Below are 18,172 nucleotides of genomic sequence, written 5' to 3'. Positions count from 1 at the left end.
TTTTTCATAGTTTTACTGACTTTGAGCCTTTGAGATGCAGGCATCAAAACAAAGATATACTAGGCAGGGTTCACTTGTGTTTCCTTCTAGGGGCTGTATTATACAAAGAGACCTGGGTTGCAACAGGCTTTTGTGCCCACTTTGGTATTACAAAAGTGGCCTCAGACACTTGTGTGGCCCCTTCTGTAATACAGATAGTGCTGGCCCACATATAGTGCCAGCGACATCATCAGAGGGCATTCCCTCATTTGCATGGTGTTGTTGCTCCATGCAAATGAGGGACTCTTTTTGCCTCTGTGCCCATGCCATATTATAGACACAGGCACAAAGGTAAAATAGCTGTCAGGAGGCACGCTGACAGTGCACCACCTAAAAGTGCGTCCCACTGATGGCAGCCCTCTGGAGGGGGTGAATGGGTTCCTTTGGACCCCCTAGACATCCCCTTGCAGGTGGGTGCAGCCACTCACTACACCCGCCTCCTAGGGGATCTCTCACCTCTCTTAAAAGTGCAGGTGGTTTGCCACCTACACAGTGATACACAGAGCGGCTGCTTCAAAGTCGCACTGTTTTTCACTTGAATACGCTGCCCCCAGGTCAGCATGATTTAGACGCTGCCCTGTGGCAGCACATACAACCTAATACGGCTCACTTTCCTTGTTAACGCTGAGGGCACCTTTTCAAAGGTACGCCCAGCGCTAACCAGGAAAATGCACCGCATTGTATATTATGGACCCTGGTGGCCAACCCATTTGTTGGGTCCCTCATGAAGGTTGCCTTGACATTTTTCATGTGCAAACTTCTCTCCAACGCCTTCCTACCCTGGGAAATGATAAAAAATACTCCTGCCAAGAGGAGGAGTACATTACTTTACAGGGTAGAAAGGGGTTTGGAACACCCCAAAATTGGTAGGGTTGTGGGCAAGAGGTTTCTAAACAGGGAAACGTGCATTTGAACTTGTTCAACTGATTTTTTATGAGCAAATACAGATTCACAGAGGTTTTGCAGGAGTGTATGTTTGTGCTGTGACTGTCGCACTGTTCCGGACACCTTTGGAAATTCTTAAAAGTAGAATCTCAGCTCTCATATGAGGTCATTTATTTGCAATTACAGGTTTACAACTGTCTTTAAAATGATGGGCCACTGAAGACACGTATCCTATTATAATGTGTGATACTTTCACATAATACTGGCTTTTTAACATCCTTCACCTCGCTAGTGTCTCTAAAGGGGCATCATATGGTTTTCTTATGGATTGAAACTGTCATATGTCATGAGCGATTCTACAACCAGAAAAGTTTTTTTTAAATGTTTAAAAAAAGAAAAAAATGCTGATTCTGCCATGTTTCGGATTCTAGATCAGATAATTCAATACAAAATATCTGCTAGTAGGGGGTTCTGTGAATCATGGGCCATTGTTTAATTCCAAAGTGCAAGGGGAGCACAAAAATGGCCAAAAATGGCACTGCTCTCTAGGGGCACTTTGGTTATACAGATGTCAAGAGCCAAGAAGACCATGGTTTGCGGGCGCACAATCCTTTGTAAGCTGCTCAAATCTGCCGTCTCTTCTTTGACAGAAGTCAAAGTAGTGTTGTGCTTTCACCATTACTACTTGGGAACTCGATTTCCATGTAGAGTGCACTACAAAAAGTACTTCATCCATCCTTTCAGACATACGTCCATCCTTCCTCCCTTCTCTCCCACTGTGTATCTCTCCATTTCTTCACACCTTCGATGTCTCTCTCACGGTCAGTCTCTCTCTGTCTCACATTTGGTCCATCAGATCTATCCATTCCAATCACCCGCTTATCCATCCACTTCACCCATCACCCCCAGATAGCCCGAACCCATCCACAGACCTGCCAATTTCAAAATGATATTCGGGCGTGAGAGGGGGCAGGGCTTAGTGCCAAAAACTACCTAAGAGGCACTTTTCCTCTGCCAGCAACCTTTTCCCTGCCTCAAAACAAACAAAAACTTGTTGAAGCTGCTGCCTGTGTCCTGGGTGTTTTTAAAACCTGTAATGAACATCCTCTGTTCAGACTCCAACGACAAGCGAGAAACACACTCTCTGCAGGGATTTCCAGCAGCTTGCCTACCTGATAACTGTGTAATATTGGCTCTTTACCAGGGGACCTTGTCAAGGGAATTGATAATGTGTGACACACAGTGGCACCTTCTGAGGTGGCAGGCTTGCATCCACCCACCTATACCGCTGTTTCTCTCTCTCTCTCTCTCTCCATACCTCCTTCCCCTCCACATCCCCACCACCCTCTCTCTCTCCCCCTGTCCTTCCATCCTAACAGGCATATCCACCTCAACCCCTTGAATCCACCCCAAAACAAAAAGCAACCAACAAAACCAACATCCAGCCATCTCACCCATCCTTCCATTCATCTGCAAAATATCGTGTTTGTAACTTATATACAGGGTTGCTAAATTGGCACTCGCTGTTGACCTTCATGCAGTCATGGGAAAGCTCATTGATTGTGACTTATAGCCTACTCTGCATCGTCCAAAACAAATGCTAACTGGTACTTTCATGTTATAGCTATGTGCCCCTTCACCATTAGGAGGCATTACAGTGCATTCAGGAGTCGGAGAGCCAGTTTTCAACTGGTTGTGAAGGTTCCATCACAGGCTTGGGTCACAATGGGTTTATAAACTTGTGGTGTCTGTAGGATAAAGCAGTGAGCTTGCGATAAGCGATGGTGTCCGGTTTGGTAGGTTGTGGTTTTTCAGGCAGAGGATACTTGGCTTTACCGAGGTAGTTTGCTTATTTTCTCATTCAGTACATATGACCATTGCCCAGGAGATGTATATGTGTGTGTCCCTAGGCTCTGACTCCTGCCCAGCATGCTGTTTACTCAGCTGTGCAACGCGTGCATTCAATGAAACAAACATGAAACCATTTTTCAACAGGTTCCCAAAAATTCTATGCCCAGAGAAGTATTTGTACTCGCATTTTCCACCAAAGCTGAAGAGATGAAACACGGTATCTACAAATGATGGGTGTTACTCCAAACAGAGCCTGATGGGAGTTACTCCAAGCAGAGCCTGACGTCATCAAACACAACCTGACTTCAAACTATTACTCATAGAAAAACTGGTGTTTGCTTATAAAAGGTCCAGAAATATCAAAGAAATATTTTCAGCACAATGATGCCACAGAAGCACTATCATAAAGGCATAGGTAAATGTCACAATTGTATACACTGTGTGAATGTAATCACCGGCAGAATTCTGTCATACCAGAGAATAGGCAAACAAATTACATTGCAAAACACTTAAGATTGCAATTCAGAGAAACTAATATATGCCATCAAATGTCTGTGTGGTCTCATATGTGGGAAAAGCTTGAAAGTTTTTCCTCCTCAACTGCTCTAATTTGTATACATACTTTTTCAACTTCAATAGACTCAATATGATAATCGTGGAATTACCTGAGGGTTGGGACGAGTCAAGTCTGAACCAGGGGCTAGTATATAGGGTATAAACTGTTCACCTCAGTCAGGGGTTGGCGAGGGCTTCATACGTGGGCCAGGTGTTGGCGAGGAGTCCCATGCAATCATTTGTGCTGTTGGGAGAATCCTACCTGGGCCAGCAGTTAGCAAGGTGTCCTACCTCTATGAGGAATTAGTGGTGAGGTCGTTCTTGTGCCAGAGGTCAGTGGGGAGGTCCCACCATTGACCAGATGGTAAGGAGAGCTCGCCCTCCCTCTAGGAAAGAACGGGCTGTTGGTGGTTATAAGCTTCCTACTTGCTGTGCGTGGTCACTGGCATGAGACCCCAGAGAGACCCAGTCTGAAGAGAAGTGATCTTCTGCTCTGCTTAGTGCCTTGCTTTAAACTGTGTTCAGAGACAGGAAGGATGTAAGAGATGAGGCTTGGGGGTAGTTAAATGTGGAGGGGCGAGTGAAGCGAGTGAGACAAGTGCTACAGAGATAAAGCCAAAAGCCAGGTAAAGCCCAAATACGTAAGTATGATACATGTTTTAACAACTGCCTATGGCCTTCCTCTGGCACCATTTATCATTTGCACCTGACCCCTCTCCCCTGACAAACTGCACAGATGCTGAGGCACAAAAAAAGAAGTCCAAATCTGTGCAATTGGCTTTAGCCACCCAAGTATGATAGAAGGAAGTCCATAAGGCGATCTCTATTCTCCTTTGTATTTCCTTTATTTCATATCAAACAACCTTTCCATAACATCCGAAACAGGCAGCCGACACGCGTTTCGTCCAAAAGGATTTTCTCAAGGCTAAGCAGAAAAGTAGAGCAATGTGTACTTCAATATTCTTTTGTGTACAATGTATCACACCCATAATAAGGGCGTGCCACCTGTAGCGAAAAGAGTCAGATTGTATCCGCTCACTCTACCTCCGTGTAAAATCACCAGGCCTTGATAAACCTACAGCAATAGCCAGTCTGAACGTATACAATCTCTCCCCTGACAGTTGGCGTGCTGCACCTGTCTGGAAATCACCTTGGAGTAACTAAGGCATCACCCGTGTCACTCTTCTCACCTGTGTCTGACCCCTGCCTGAATACTGGCCGCCCCGGCTGTATGCGTGCTGCACCTCCTTGTAGAATACTTTAGTGTCTTGCAGGCGCTGCTGAAGGCAACCACAGTACTCTATAACAATGGATGAAGCTGTTGCTCAGTTTCCAGGTCAGAGCGGGCCTCCTGAAGCCACTCCTATGTGCAGCAAACACAGCGATTGAGGCAGCGGGGGAGTTATGGTGTCTCTGCAGAACTCTTTGGGACTGGTACTGATAGCCAGCAGATACCAGGTGAAACAGCACAGAAGCACATGGTCAGCGACTAGCTGCCGCCTCCCCCCCCAATCCGGCACCCAACACCCAGGAACGTGGACACGAGACATCTTTACTTTTTGGAAGGCGGGCGCTAGTCGCCCGGCCGTATTTATTAAAGTATGAAATTAAAAAAGGTTTTTTAATTGCATCATCAACAATTTATACAAAAATCAGCAGGACATTTAGATACATAATTCTTCAACAAGTTTGAGAGCCTGACCTTAACAAAACTCTAATACATGTTGTTTCCTAACCGAGACTAAACATCCTCATCTTGATTTTTGTACATTTCTGGCCATATGGCAGGGTCACTACCGGTGTCAGGTCCTACAAGCTGCGCCTCCCCCTGAGACGTGCGCATGCGCAGTGTTACCACGGGACTTGCCCGATCTACGCCCTGAACTCCATTTACCCACTGAAGGAGGGCCCTTACTCTGCGCCAGCCGGTGACGTCATGAGTATACGCGCGCGGGGTGGCTACCAGCCTAAGGAAAGCGTGAACTACTCCTACCCGCGCTCCTTTGCAGCATGAATTACCTTGCCCCTGGAGTTCTAGGAGTGGCCCGCAGGCCCCTCCCCCTGGGCGGGAACCTCCATAGGATGATGCCCGCCCCCTCAGACCTCAAATATGTGCTCACCGATAATGACCTTACCGCCACAGGCCAGCATTGTTAACCGACGATCTGGCCTCCCCCCTCTAGCCCCTACCTAAGGAACCCTCCTACGTGCAAATCCCTCTAACCAGGCCCAGATATTGTCAGACCACAAGACATTCCCTTCCTCAGTTAAATGAACCCCGTCCCTCAAGTAATACTTGTCGCCCCAGATGCACCCATGAGGTATTGACTGTAACAAGGGGGCTCGAAACAACCTATCCAACCGTGTGTTGATCCTCTTTACCGAGTGATTCAACGCCTTGACCGAATGTCCCCCCCGCCACTGTAATCGGGGTATGAGTTGTGACCATACTAGTGTGCAACCCGGGCAGATCCTGGCCATCCAACCCGCCGTTGAGATAATCTCCTCGATCAGAATGCGCCTCCCCAGTGTTGCCAAATCATTCTCCCCAAGGTGAAGTATCACCACTGACGGTGGAGATTGCCGGCGCGCTAAAAGCCCCTGGAAGAATCCCCTAAACTCGTGCAGACACAACCCCCCTCTGCCAAAGAACGTGATGTCCAACCCTAGTTGTGCCGCCCTTTTCCCCCTGTCACCTGACATAAAGACACCTTCTGCTCGTTTTACATAGGAGTGACCCACAATCCAAACACTGTTCTTCCTTGTTTCCTGGCTGCCGCTCCGTGCCGATGTATGTTGTAGGTGCCCGACGACCAATTCCTCCCCTGCGTAACAGGTCTGAGAAACTGTAAGAGAGCGGAAACAAACCAAGCGTGAGCGCCATGTAATCACAGCATGTCAATTCGTACATAACGTTTGTAGCATTCTGAGGACCATCTCCCAATTGTCTTCACTCTCTCCACTGGGAGGCCCCCCGCCACCGCCTCAGTTGCTGCCCCAATCCTAAAGGAATGAGAGCCAAACTCTTTAGGGTCAAGACCTGCCTTCCTGACCCCCATCTCCAATACCTTCCTGAATTGATATCTGGTCAAGGGGCTCCCATCGGCGTGACAGAGGAGTGCCCTGCCCGCTGAGCCCACCAGCAGTCCGTGCAATACTTCAACGTGCCTCACTGGGCAGCAAGGGTTGGCGGGGGCCCGTTGGAGAACTATGGTGTGGCCCCTAGACTCCTGGTCGGTCTTTGACTTCTGAATAGTCACCCACATGGTGTCCTCCCTTATCGTCACACTAGCCCTTTGCAAGCCGCCCAGTAGGTCTGACTTAGAACCTGCCACAAGTTCGCTAATTCTCAGCGCCCCATAGAATGCCAAAGAGAATGCTGCCTTAAAAAGAAGCACCTCCCACTGCGAGCTACAAACAGTGTCCAGCGTGCCCAGTAAAGCTGTCAGCCGGGCTAATCCTATGGGCTTTCTCTTATCCTTATGGTGGCCCTGAATACGGCGCCATCCCCTCAAAGCCTTACGTATCATAAAGGTATTAGTGGGATCCCGGAAGCCCCTAGCTTGAGCGAAGAATGATACTGCTGCCCTATGTCTGTTTGCCGCTGCCACCGAGCGCCCCTCCTTATGCATCCATTCTAAATAGGCTGCAAAGCCATCCTCCTGTGCCCAAAGCACTTCCCATTGTTGCCCCAAAAAAGAACAATAAGACAGAAACGCCCCTTCGTAAGCCTTCTTGGTCCTGGGGGCTAGGCTAGCGACCACGAGGTCCTGTAATCTGGGGCACCAATCTGCCAAAGTACTGCTGGGAAGTGCGCTGGCGAGGGGTCTGCTGTAGGAAGATGCTCCCTGAAAACCTGCATTTTTAAGCGAGAGAGGGAGTCAGCTGCATTGTTCAGAACACCAGGGACATGTTTGGCCTTAAAAATGACATTCAATTTAAGGCACTGCAAAACAATTTCTTTGATCAGACGAAGTATGAAAGGACACCGTGCCCCCTGCTGATTGATACATTCCACCACCGTCATATTGTCTGACCAAAACACCACTGATTGATTACATAGGTGTTCGGGCCAGACCATCAGTGCCACCCATATTGGGAAGAGTTCCAGGAAGCCAATATTGGTGTTCAGACCCCATGTTCGCCATACCTCCGGCCACTGTTGAGCGACCCACCTGTTCCCTAGGATGGCGGCAAAGCCCACACTCCCGGCCGCATCTGTCCACAGGCCCAACTCTGCTGATGTCGTCAGCGGGCCGGGCCAGACCACCCTGCCGTTAAAATCCTCCAGGAATGTCATCCATATGAGCATATCCTGGCGAATTTCAACCGATAGCCGAGTGCGGTGGTGCTTCTCCCTCAGCCCCTTCATTGCCTGGGCAATGGAGCGAGAGAAAGGGCGAGCCATGGGGATGATCCTCAGTGCGAAGTTCAATTGCCCTACCACCTCCTGTAATTGCTGGAGGGTGACCTTATCCTTCCGTAAGCATAAGCGTAGTGCCGTTTTGAATTTGTCCACCTTATCCCTAGGCAATCTAAAACACCCTTCCACTGAATCAATCTCAATGCCGAGGAATTCAAAGCAGGTAGTCGGGCCCACAGTCTTCCCGGGCGCAAGCGGGACACCAAAAGCCCGCATGAGCACGCAAAATTCCTGCAATGCTAGTGCACACTCCTGAGATCCCGCTGTACCCAGGAAGAGGAAATCATCCAAATAATGCATGACCTGCTGATGGCCCGTCACCTGTCTCATGGCCCATTCAAGAAAAGAGCTAAACATCTCAAAGTAAGCACAAGATATAGAGCAACCCATGGGCATGCATTTATCCACGTAGAACATATCCCCAAAGGTGAAGCCCAAGAGATGTTGATCTGCTGGGTGTACTGGGAGAAGGCGAAAGGCTGATTCTATGTCTGATTTCGCCATCAGCGCTCCGGGGCCCGTGGCCTGTAATAAGCTAACTGCCTGATCAAAAGAGGCGTACTTCACGCTACAGATACCCTCGTCAATGGCATCATTCAGTGACGCCCCCCTAGGTGCTGATAAGTTGTGGATTAGTCTAAATTGCCCTCTTTCCTTTTTGGGGACAACTCCTAACGGGGAACAGACAAAATCAGGTACCGGCACTTCAGTGAAAGGGCCAGCTATCCTGCCTAAAGATAGCTCCTTGTCAATTTTTGCGGCCACCACAGCTGGATTGTGTCTTACCGACAACTGGTTTTTACAGTGCGCGCTGCCCGTGTATCCCGCTGCCGGGATCCTAAAGCCTTTAGAAAAACCTTCTTGGAGTAGGGTGGCCGATGTGTGGTCCGGGTATCTGTTCAACCATGGAATCATTGCCACAACATCCACTGGAGTGGGGGGGGCCTAACTGGTTTGTCTTACAGTGGCTTTCCCCTACCCCTCTGTCCCGTGTTTCCCTGCTTGGACCTACAGGTAGTTTCTGGATGAGAGGGGTGACCACAGGAGGAACATGCATGTCTAAACTTACACGCGGCCCTCGTGCAGGTGCGCCTATTAAAATCCCAGCACACCCCTTTTTTCTCTGGCCCACTGGCCCTAAACTTCCCAGGTACCTCACTCGTTTGGGGGGGCCGAAAGGGCTGTTGAGGTCTAGAGAACACCTTGACCGAACCGAACTGAGGGGGAGGTGCAGTATCTGAGAACTGTTTGTGCCATGCCATGGAATCTACCGTGTCCCATGCCAATGTTCTATTAAATTCCAATGCCTTCCTGAAATTGACATCATACCCTTTCCATGCCTCCCCAGAATACTGTTCACTCCACCCCACAATCCTGCTCGAGTAGCATGCCAATGGTGCCTGTAAATCTGGAGGACGCTCAGCTTTAATAGCAGTGAATACAGCCCATGCTTTCATCCAATTGAGAGTTTCCTCAACCCTAAATCTAGCACACTGCACCCTCCATTCGCTTGGGAGCATCCACTCTTTTAGTGTTTTCGCCTGCTCCATTTCCCTATTATCTAACAACAAAGAATAAATATAAACGTATTTGTCAGCCCAAATCATCTCCTTCACAGCTAATGACACATGCTGAGCCAAATTCTCGCTCCTGGAAGGTAGAACACCGTCCCCCAAGAGCGGCAATGCCACTTCCTTACCAAGTGCGGGCACCGGGGGCGGCTGCCCTGTAGCTCCGTTCAGCTGGGGAACGCTTGGACCTGCAAGGGGAGAAGATATTGGCAATGCAACACTGTCGGCGACCGCTGCCGATCTGATTTTTTCCACAAACCTCGCCGCCTCTGCTGCATGGTCTGCAGAATTCGGGAAAGCTCCCCCTTTTTGGAGCCATGGCATCAAGGCCGTTATCTGGGATAACAATTCAGGGGGCATTGAATCTAACTTACCCCCCGGGACAACAGGTACCACTGGGGTTATGCCCTGTGGTACTGGCGCAGCCGGCAGGGCGGGTGCCGGGTGTGGCAAGCCTGTACCCGGGATTGTGGGCACCGGTGGGGGAGCAGGCCCAGCGTCTACTGGTTGACCTACAGGCACCGGCACCACGGGGGCAAGGGGTGTAGGCATGGGTAAATGCGGGGGTGGAACGACCGCCGGCGGCACGGCAGGTACCGGCTCTACTGGCCCTGGGGTGGGGGCAGCATCCCTGGGTCTCTTGAACTTAGACTTCCCAGGTGGGGTGACGAAATCCCCCCTTGGCACTGGTGCCACCCTCTTGCGGATAGGCCTACCCGATGGGCCCGGGGCATCCCCATGCCTCTCATTCAACCGTGCTTCAAGCTCATCTACTTTCCCTAGCTGCTGCTTAATTTTACTCATGTCACGCATCATGGCCCGCATCATAGCCTCCATGCTGGACCCCCTTTTTCCACCCCGCGGACCTGGCATGATACCCCCCCAAAAAGCCGCAGCCTACTCTCCTAATATCACAACAGGCCAACTCTGTGTACCTTATTGATGGAGGGTCACCAGGGGGCTTTCAGCACCATGCAACGGCGACCGCAACACTAGCGGCTTGTCCGCTTATGTAAGGGGGTGAGTAAACCTAATGTAGACCCACCCGGCGGCCACCTGGAGCGATGAATGCTAGCCCCCCGTACCCCTCTTACCGACCAGTCCCGTGCACTCGCCGGCAATAACCGTCTGTGATCACGTTCCCCAACCAGGCTGCGCGTTTACACTCCTTACGTCCTCTCTGAAGAATGGATTGGACCAATAATGTCGCTAAAAGCCTGGAATGGAAAATAGCATTAACACCTTGTGGCAAAGCCTTTAAATTTAAACCCCACTTCTTGTGCTCCACCGTACCACAGCTAATGATTTCACATTAATTCTTGAAATAAACTTGTTATTAATACCTGGGAGAACACCGTTAATTACACACAATACAGTGTATTGCCTTTCAATTAAACCCCACTTCTTGGACTCCACCCCAGTAAACAATTGAATTTCACAAATTGTATGATATTGCAATTCATCAGAAACATGCGGCACTGCAACAGGGTAACTCCTGAAATAAAATTGTCCTTAATACCTGGGAGAGCACCATTAATCCCACATAATACAATGCATTGCCTTTAAAAATACAACCACACTTCCTGTATTCCCCCCCAGCAAAACGGTTAAATGTCACAATTTGTACGAAATGTATCCGGGTCTCCCCTCCAAGTATTGCCCTGTTTGAGCCTGCTTCGCTTTCCCTCGTGTGAATCACACCCTTCCGTTACCGCTCGATCAGCCTACCCGCTCCGCTCTAAATTAGCGGGAAACCTTGCTCCTGAACTGATCGCTGCCCAGTTATTCCCGGCCCCGTGTTCGGCACAAGAAACCCCCCAACACGCAGCTCGCACTACCTGCCCGGTATATGCGGGTGAACCGGCGGTATCGGGCCCGCTGTTAGTTTCCGCCCGGCTCCTCTCCGCACGACTGGCTGCAGCCCTCCTCCCCCTGCACAATACCTCACAGCGGCCCGTGCCCGCTCCCCTGCTGCTCCGGACACCGGCGACGAGTGCTCAACGGGTCTCCTCTAGCTGCTCTCTGGCGGTGGGAGGTTTACCGCGGCAATCCTCTCGCGACGCGGCTGGCTCAGTAGTCCTGAAGCTGCAACAAGACCTGGAATAGAAAACGAAGAAATTCAAAAAACAAAGAAGCCCCGAGCGCGGGGCACACCGTTCAGCGAGGGAGCGTCCAGGGACAAGGGGGTCTCCTGGGCGCTCCCCACCTCTTTATTCCCGAGGGGCCAGGCGGCCCCTCCTTTAGCCCGCCCCCCCTGACCCGGACCTTCTACCTTGGATCCGGGTCAGGGAGGCCGCCGGCCAATCGGCGGTGGGTCGCGCCCCCCAGGGCCCGCCCCCACCGCCGAGTGACAACAATGGGGGAAAAGGGGGGGCCGAGGGCCCCCCCTTTTCATATGCTGGTGACAACAATAAGCATGCTCGCAGAACTTGCTGAGACAGATCTGCACATGTAAAAGCCCCACACAGTATAACCAATCCTATCATGAAATCTGATGCATTGGTACCACTGATAAACAACAATCTAAGGAGGGGTGCACTGGTAAACTCTGCTCCGCTCGCGGTTGGCTGAGTTTTGCCGAACTTCGCTCTCCAAGTGGAGCGGCAAAACTCTGCAGGCGGAGCAGAGTTTACCACCTGCCCCTATAAAGGGAATCAACCATATGCAAATCAACCTTTCTGCTACCACAATAAAATCTGTCCAGACCGACCTGCTAAGCTATCCAAATTGCCACAGTTTCATGGTATTTTGTGAAATTGATCTGAAATGACTAGTACATTTCAAAGAGTACAGGACTGCCTTGGGGTTTTTGCAAAAGCTATCAACTGTGAGGCCATACTTTCCAATTGCAGTCTCCACACAGCAGGCTATTCGCTTACGCTCCACACTTGCCTCATGAAATTGTTTTATCTTACTATGTCACGACTTTAATCAAAAGCATTCTGATTTTACATGATCATGCTTATATACACTTGTGTGTTTTATGGAAATATGTCTTTTATGGATAATGGTTGACTGGATAATGAGAAATGTATGACATTTAAGCAGGTTCTAACTGAGAATAGCAGTTTCTATTCTTGCACTTGAGACATGCTTTTTTATTTCTCTTTTTATGTGCATTAATAACTGTTTCCTTTTATATGAAAACGCAAGGATCTATGCTTCTGTAAAAGGCTTATTTTTATCATTTAACATTCCAGATCCATAAAGGTTTTCGTCTAAAGATGCGTTTCACATTTGACGGCATATGTTGTCTAATCACATTCTGTAGTTCTCTTTTTCCCTATGCACATACCACTTTTGGATCTATCTAGCAGGATTTTTTGTATGGCACATTGTGCATGTATATTGTTATTATGTTAGGAATGCTATTATGCTGCTTTTAAGTATGATACATTTAGCAAATGTGCTTCTATGATTTTAATTAAAATTGAATATAGGTCTTGATGGTGACTAGTCCATTTAATAAATACAACTGTCTTTTTCTTAAGTTTCCTTTATATAGATTGTTCAGCCCGGAAACCTCAACGAGTACAAACAAAACAGAGGCCGAGCAGGAAATCAAGGAGCTATTCTATAGACTCGACCAGCGCATACCTCATGTCACGTTCACTCATATGAACTATACAACAAGTGCTCAAAGGAGCAAGGCTAACATTCAAAACCCTAAACATGTGTACTGTATTGGGGATAACATCACTGTTCAGATTGACATGTACGATCACTTAGGCAAACGGAAGACCTATGGCGGAGATTTGCTGAGGGTGAGGATCTTCTCTCCAGGCCTAAATGCTGGAGCTTCTGGAAAGATAGAAGATCTAAACAATGGGACCTACCTCATCCATTTCACATTATTCTGGGCAGGAAAAGTTTATCTCTCACTCCAGCTCTATCACCCTAGTGAGGGTGTCTCCGCCTTATGGAGGGCTCGAAATCAAGGGTTTGAGAATGTCTATTTCTTAGGCACTTTTACTGGCAGACCGGAAGACATCGAGACTGAATGTGGTTTCTCAATGGACACAAAGAAACAGCTATGCAAGTATGAAGATAGCCGCGACTTGGAGAATTTCTACTGCGTCAAGCCCCACAATGTGTCCTGTGCTGCCTTCGCCTACATGAGGTCAAACAACAGGAATCACTCTTACCTCAGTAGCCTGGAGAAGGACCTCTTTGACAGGTATACATTGCTTAATCATCGTCTTCGATACCACACTGTATTGGCAACTCATTGCAAGTAGAGTGCTCTAGCACAACTTGTTATTATTAATGATCAGTGGAAATGGCTCTAACAATAGCTATTTTCACAATTTAATGTACACATGGTTTACTTAAATCATATACATATTACCAGCAGTCAAAACACATTTGCATCAGTCCATCATTAGAATATTTTAATACGTCTAAAAAATAAATCCTCATCAGAACTCTATTTTGCCCATAGCCGACAAAATATAAAAGTTCTAATCATTGGAATAACATAACAATAGCCATCAATGAAAACGGCTAAAACTCCAAGCATGTCATTGTACATTCGAAATGCAATTTTAAAAAGAGCTCAATGATGCAGAATATCTAATTTCTCCTTGCTTTCGCAAATTTACTTTATTTTGAATACTTTCACCTCCCACTCTGAGCTTTCCATACAAAAGGTGCTACCGCAAGTGGGTCTGTCTTATCTCAGGGTTGGCACTCACTCAGAAGCAAGGAATTATTTTACTATCCTTATACCAAGCTGCCTGAAAATGCCCAAAACCCTTTACCGTCATGAACCTATAGTAACCCTCATCAACTTGCAGTATCACTCATGAACTAGTCAGGATCCTCATTAACCTTTTTTTAAATAAACTTTTATTGTTATTTTCAGATGAAACGTTACCGACAGTATACATACAAGAGCAGCAAATAATCACAGTTTCTTATTAACATACACTTGTTTTAACCCCCCTTGTCCAGTTATGACATAACATATTAACATATTGGTACTCCATTCATTATTTCTATTACATTATCTAAATGTAGGACTTCAGTGCATCTAGTATTTTGCTTTGAGTTAGCAGGCCTCCTGTTCCGCTTCTTGACTAAAGATGTATATATGAGTTTGTATGTTTAAAGATGAGAGCAGTGCCAGCCAACAGGCCCCATCCATTCCCTTCTCATGATTTTCCCTGGCCCTCGTTGCATCACTAGCACGACGTGGTCAGTAAGTATGTTTTCAGTGGTTCCCAGATGTCTGGGCCTGGACGTGGGCGGTAATAGCTCCGCATATATGTGACTATTCTTGCAAGAATATGAGATCCTTGATCCATTCTTTGAATGTCGGTGCTCTTCTTCTTCCGAATCTGGAGTCAGCCCTGCGTTTGGCTTTTAGTAACCCCAACGCAGTGTATTACCTACAGGCTGGCTCAACCTCACTTGTGTATCCCAATAATGCTGTAACTGGTGGCGTGCACAGGGGGAAGCCTATCATTCGCTCCTATCATTCCTATCATTCGCTCCATTGTGTCGAATACCTGGTGCCAGTACCTATTAATTACTGGCATCTGTCGCAACTGTCATTTTCTCGTAGTTTAAATGTATACATCTTGGCCGGGATGTAGTATAGCCGATGCAAAAATATATAGTGTATCATACGCTCCGTATTTGCTGTAATGTTTCCTGTCTGCTCACAGCTGTATTCCCACTGTTTATCCGTTATTGTTACCCCCAGTTCAGTCTCCCAGTGTGTACGTGAACTCATCTGTTTTGTCTTACGTTATGCCTGCATTTTGTGGTATATAAGGAACGTTACGTGTTGTGCGGGTCAGGTTGCAACATCGCATGCAATGGAGGCATGATTTGCGGCTCTTTTGGAAACATTGAGGTAGCTGCCTTCACACTTTGACGAAACCTGACATACATGAATAGTTCCATTGTGGTGGGTGTGTTCCCTCGGAAAATTGCTCCCTCGTCCGGAATTGGCCACTTTCATACAGATCCCCCATTGCAAGACCTTTCTTTTATTCAGCATGTGCCTCGATTCTAGTTAATTTGTGATTTTTAGGTCCGTGTGATATATTCGGGGCAGCCGGGCTGAATATAGTATAGGTACATCCAGCATTACAGCTAGTTTTTGCCATGCCAACACAGTGCATGTCACTGTGGTGGGGTCAGCATCTCTAACTTTAGGATGTGTTGCAATGGCTCCCGTTAGCTGTATCAGCCCCATGTATCCCGACTCCACAGCAAGGTGTGGCCTATATTGGGGGGATGAAACCAATATGTGGCAAAGTGTGCCTGCGCACTGTAATAATATAGTTCCAAATCCGGTATTTCGAACTCCCCTTGTGTGAAAGGGAGAGTCAGTATTTCCCATTTTATCCTAAACTAAGTTGCTTGCCACCCCACACTAAGCGGATCAGCTGTGTTTTCAGGGCTGCAAAGAACGTTCTACCTGGGTTATATGGGATGTTCGTAAACATATTTAGTAATTTGAGCAGCACCACCATTTTAATTAAGGAATCCCTCCCTGCCATAGATAGGGGCATTCTATCCAGTATGTGATGAAGTAAGTCAGGGTAATCAGTATTGCCCCATAGTTGGCACGTAGTAAGTCAGTCTTGTCTCTGGTGATCTTAATACCAAGGTATTTCACTTCCGAAGTACACCATTCTAATAGGAAGTCAAGGGGGAAGGGAGTGGTTACGTCCGTGAGGGGGGAAATGTGAGATTTACCCCAGTTTGTGTATTCTGGAATGTTGTCCAAATACGATAAATTCTCGCTGTATGGGATGTAAATTTTCCTACGGGGCTCTGAGATATAATGCGACATCATCTGCGTAAAGAGACATTAATATGTGCCTAGTGGGATATCTGAGGGCTCCTGCTTTATGATGCCATCTCAATTTGGCTGCTAATGGCTCGACTGCTAGGGCAAATAACAGCGGGGCTAAGGGACATCCTTGCCTCATGCTGCGGGTAATCACAAAGGCTGGAGAAGGTGTTCTGTTGAGTAGAACAATGGCTCAGGGCTGGCATTACAACAATTCAACCCATTTCAAAAAGCCTGGGGGCATTCCCATATGTTTTAGTATTCTCAAGAGGCAACCCCATTCCACGAGTCAAATGCATTTGATGCATCTAAAAATACTGCTGCTAAATCTGGGTCAATATCTTGCATAATGGAAAAGAGAGTGCGGAGGTTATGGGATGTTAAACACCCCTGAATGAATCCTGCTTGATCAGGCAATACTAGTGCCCCCATTAACAGATTAACTCTGTTGGCCAGAACTTTAGTTAAGATTTTGGTATCGCAGCTGATCTGCTGGTTTGCCAGGCTTAAGTAGGGAGGTAATTGCTGCTTCCCTCAAGGATAAGGGCAGAGTGCCACATTTTGCCAGCCTCTTCAAATACTTGTTTTAATATGGGGACCAGGCGTCCTATATACGTTTTGTAAAATTTGATTGTGATGCCGTTTATTCCTGGGTCTCGCCCTGACTTTAGCTGCATATTAGCTGCACGAATCTCGTCCTCCTCAAATTCAGCCGCCAAGAGTTCTCTCTGTGCTTTACCCAGCCACCCGAACGCAATATTTTCGAAATATGAAGAGAGATCAACCACCGAATCAGCCAACATCGCTCTAAAATCAAAAAGAAAGTAACGGTGGCACCCATGGTGCAACACTTCCTAGAAAAGGGCCACACTGAGCAGGACTTCAAATGGTCCGTGCTGCAAGTAGTCAATTCCAAAAAGAATCTCCAAGACATCGATCGTGTTTTGCTTCAGAAAGAAATACTTCATTTTAAAATTCAATAGTGCCCAGACGGGACTAAATAACTGGTCTGAGATAACACGCCTGTAAGACTAGTACTGCAATGAGTGATTTGGTATCCCACGTGGCTCCCGTGGGTGGTCTAAGTGCCGGTTTCCTCACGTTCTTTTGGACAAATGAGACCTCCAGGGTTGTGGGTACACAACAAACAAAAACTTTTTTGTAAACTTTTTTGCAAACATTTTCCTTTTTTCTTATTAGAAATAATTTGCCGACCTTTGTGCCGGGCACGAGATTTGCAGTGCTCGATTTGTATAACCTTTCAATGCTCGCACCTAACATTCAATGGCCCACTAATTTTCTTTAGAAAACTACCAAGTCCAGAATGCACTGGTTTCATAATCAGTATAACCAATCACGAGCAGCCTGACAGCCATCTTTGAATCAGTGTGAATTCATTCGGGTTCTGAGAAGGAACGGATACAAACGGTAAGAGGCTCCTTTCCGCGTGTTTTGCTTCAGCAATTAGGCTCCAAGTCGGCTAGAAGCTGACCAGATTCTGTCCTCTTTTCACCCCGTCAGGTCCGAGGGAGCGGAGAGATTTTTGAAAATTTCCGGGCCAGTGAAGTTCCAAAAAAAAGGGTAGGCGCCCCTTTTTTTTTCGTCCTTGTTCAAAGACGAACAGCGGCGTGTTAAGCATCACTGACTCATATTCCACATATGTTTTTCAATACAGAATAACCGGCACATGGTTACAATCTATTCGAAGTTCGGCCGGGAGACGGCATAGCAAAGGTTAGTTTCTCTGGTTTAAGTTTGTTTGAGCAAATCACGTTTTGGCGCCATAGTTACACGCGCTACCTTTTGTGTTTTGTTTTTTATTAGGTACCCCTCCTAAAAATAAATCCCTCGGTGTCCCAGATTCTTTATGAACGCGACGCCCTCGCCACATGACCCAAACCTGGTATGTACAGATGGTAAATATTCTTTGAGAGACCAGGAGAGGCAATCACTCAGTTCAAGTCCAGTAATTAGCTTTTTTCTTTACATCCTACAGATATAAAGAATTAAAGCCCTGATGAGAGACCAGGGACATTTGTC

General features: G+C 47.4%; 1 protein-coding gene across 7 annotated transcripts in view; it reads left to right on the top strand.

Moving 5' to 3' along the window:
* LOC144823836 (NXPE family member 1-like) overlaps positions 1 to 18,172 on the top strand; it is a 518,225-nt gene that overhangs the window by 370,472 nt on the left and 129,581 nt on the right. For all 7 annotated transcript variants that reach the window (XM_078682709.1, XM_078682716.1, XM_078682723.1 and 4 more), the window contains one exon: positions 12,816 to 13,501. In XM_078682709.1, the coding sequence (XP_078538835.1) occupies positions 12,816 to 13,501 (686 nt within the window). The remainder of the gene's footprint in view (positions 1 to 12,815; positions 13,502 to 18,172) is intronic.

This window comes from Lissotriton helveticus, chromosome 1_1, assembly GCF_964261635.1.
Source record: "Lissotriton helveticus chromosome 1_1, aLisHel1.1, whole genome shotgun sequence".
Lineage (NCBI taxonomy): Eukaryota > Metazoa > Chordata > Amphibia > Caudata > Salamandridae > Lissotriton > Lissotriton helveticus.
The sequence above is the reverse complement of the archived record's forward strand: the minus strand, read 5'-3'. Positions and strand labels throughout refer to the sequence as shown.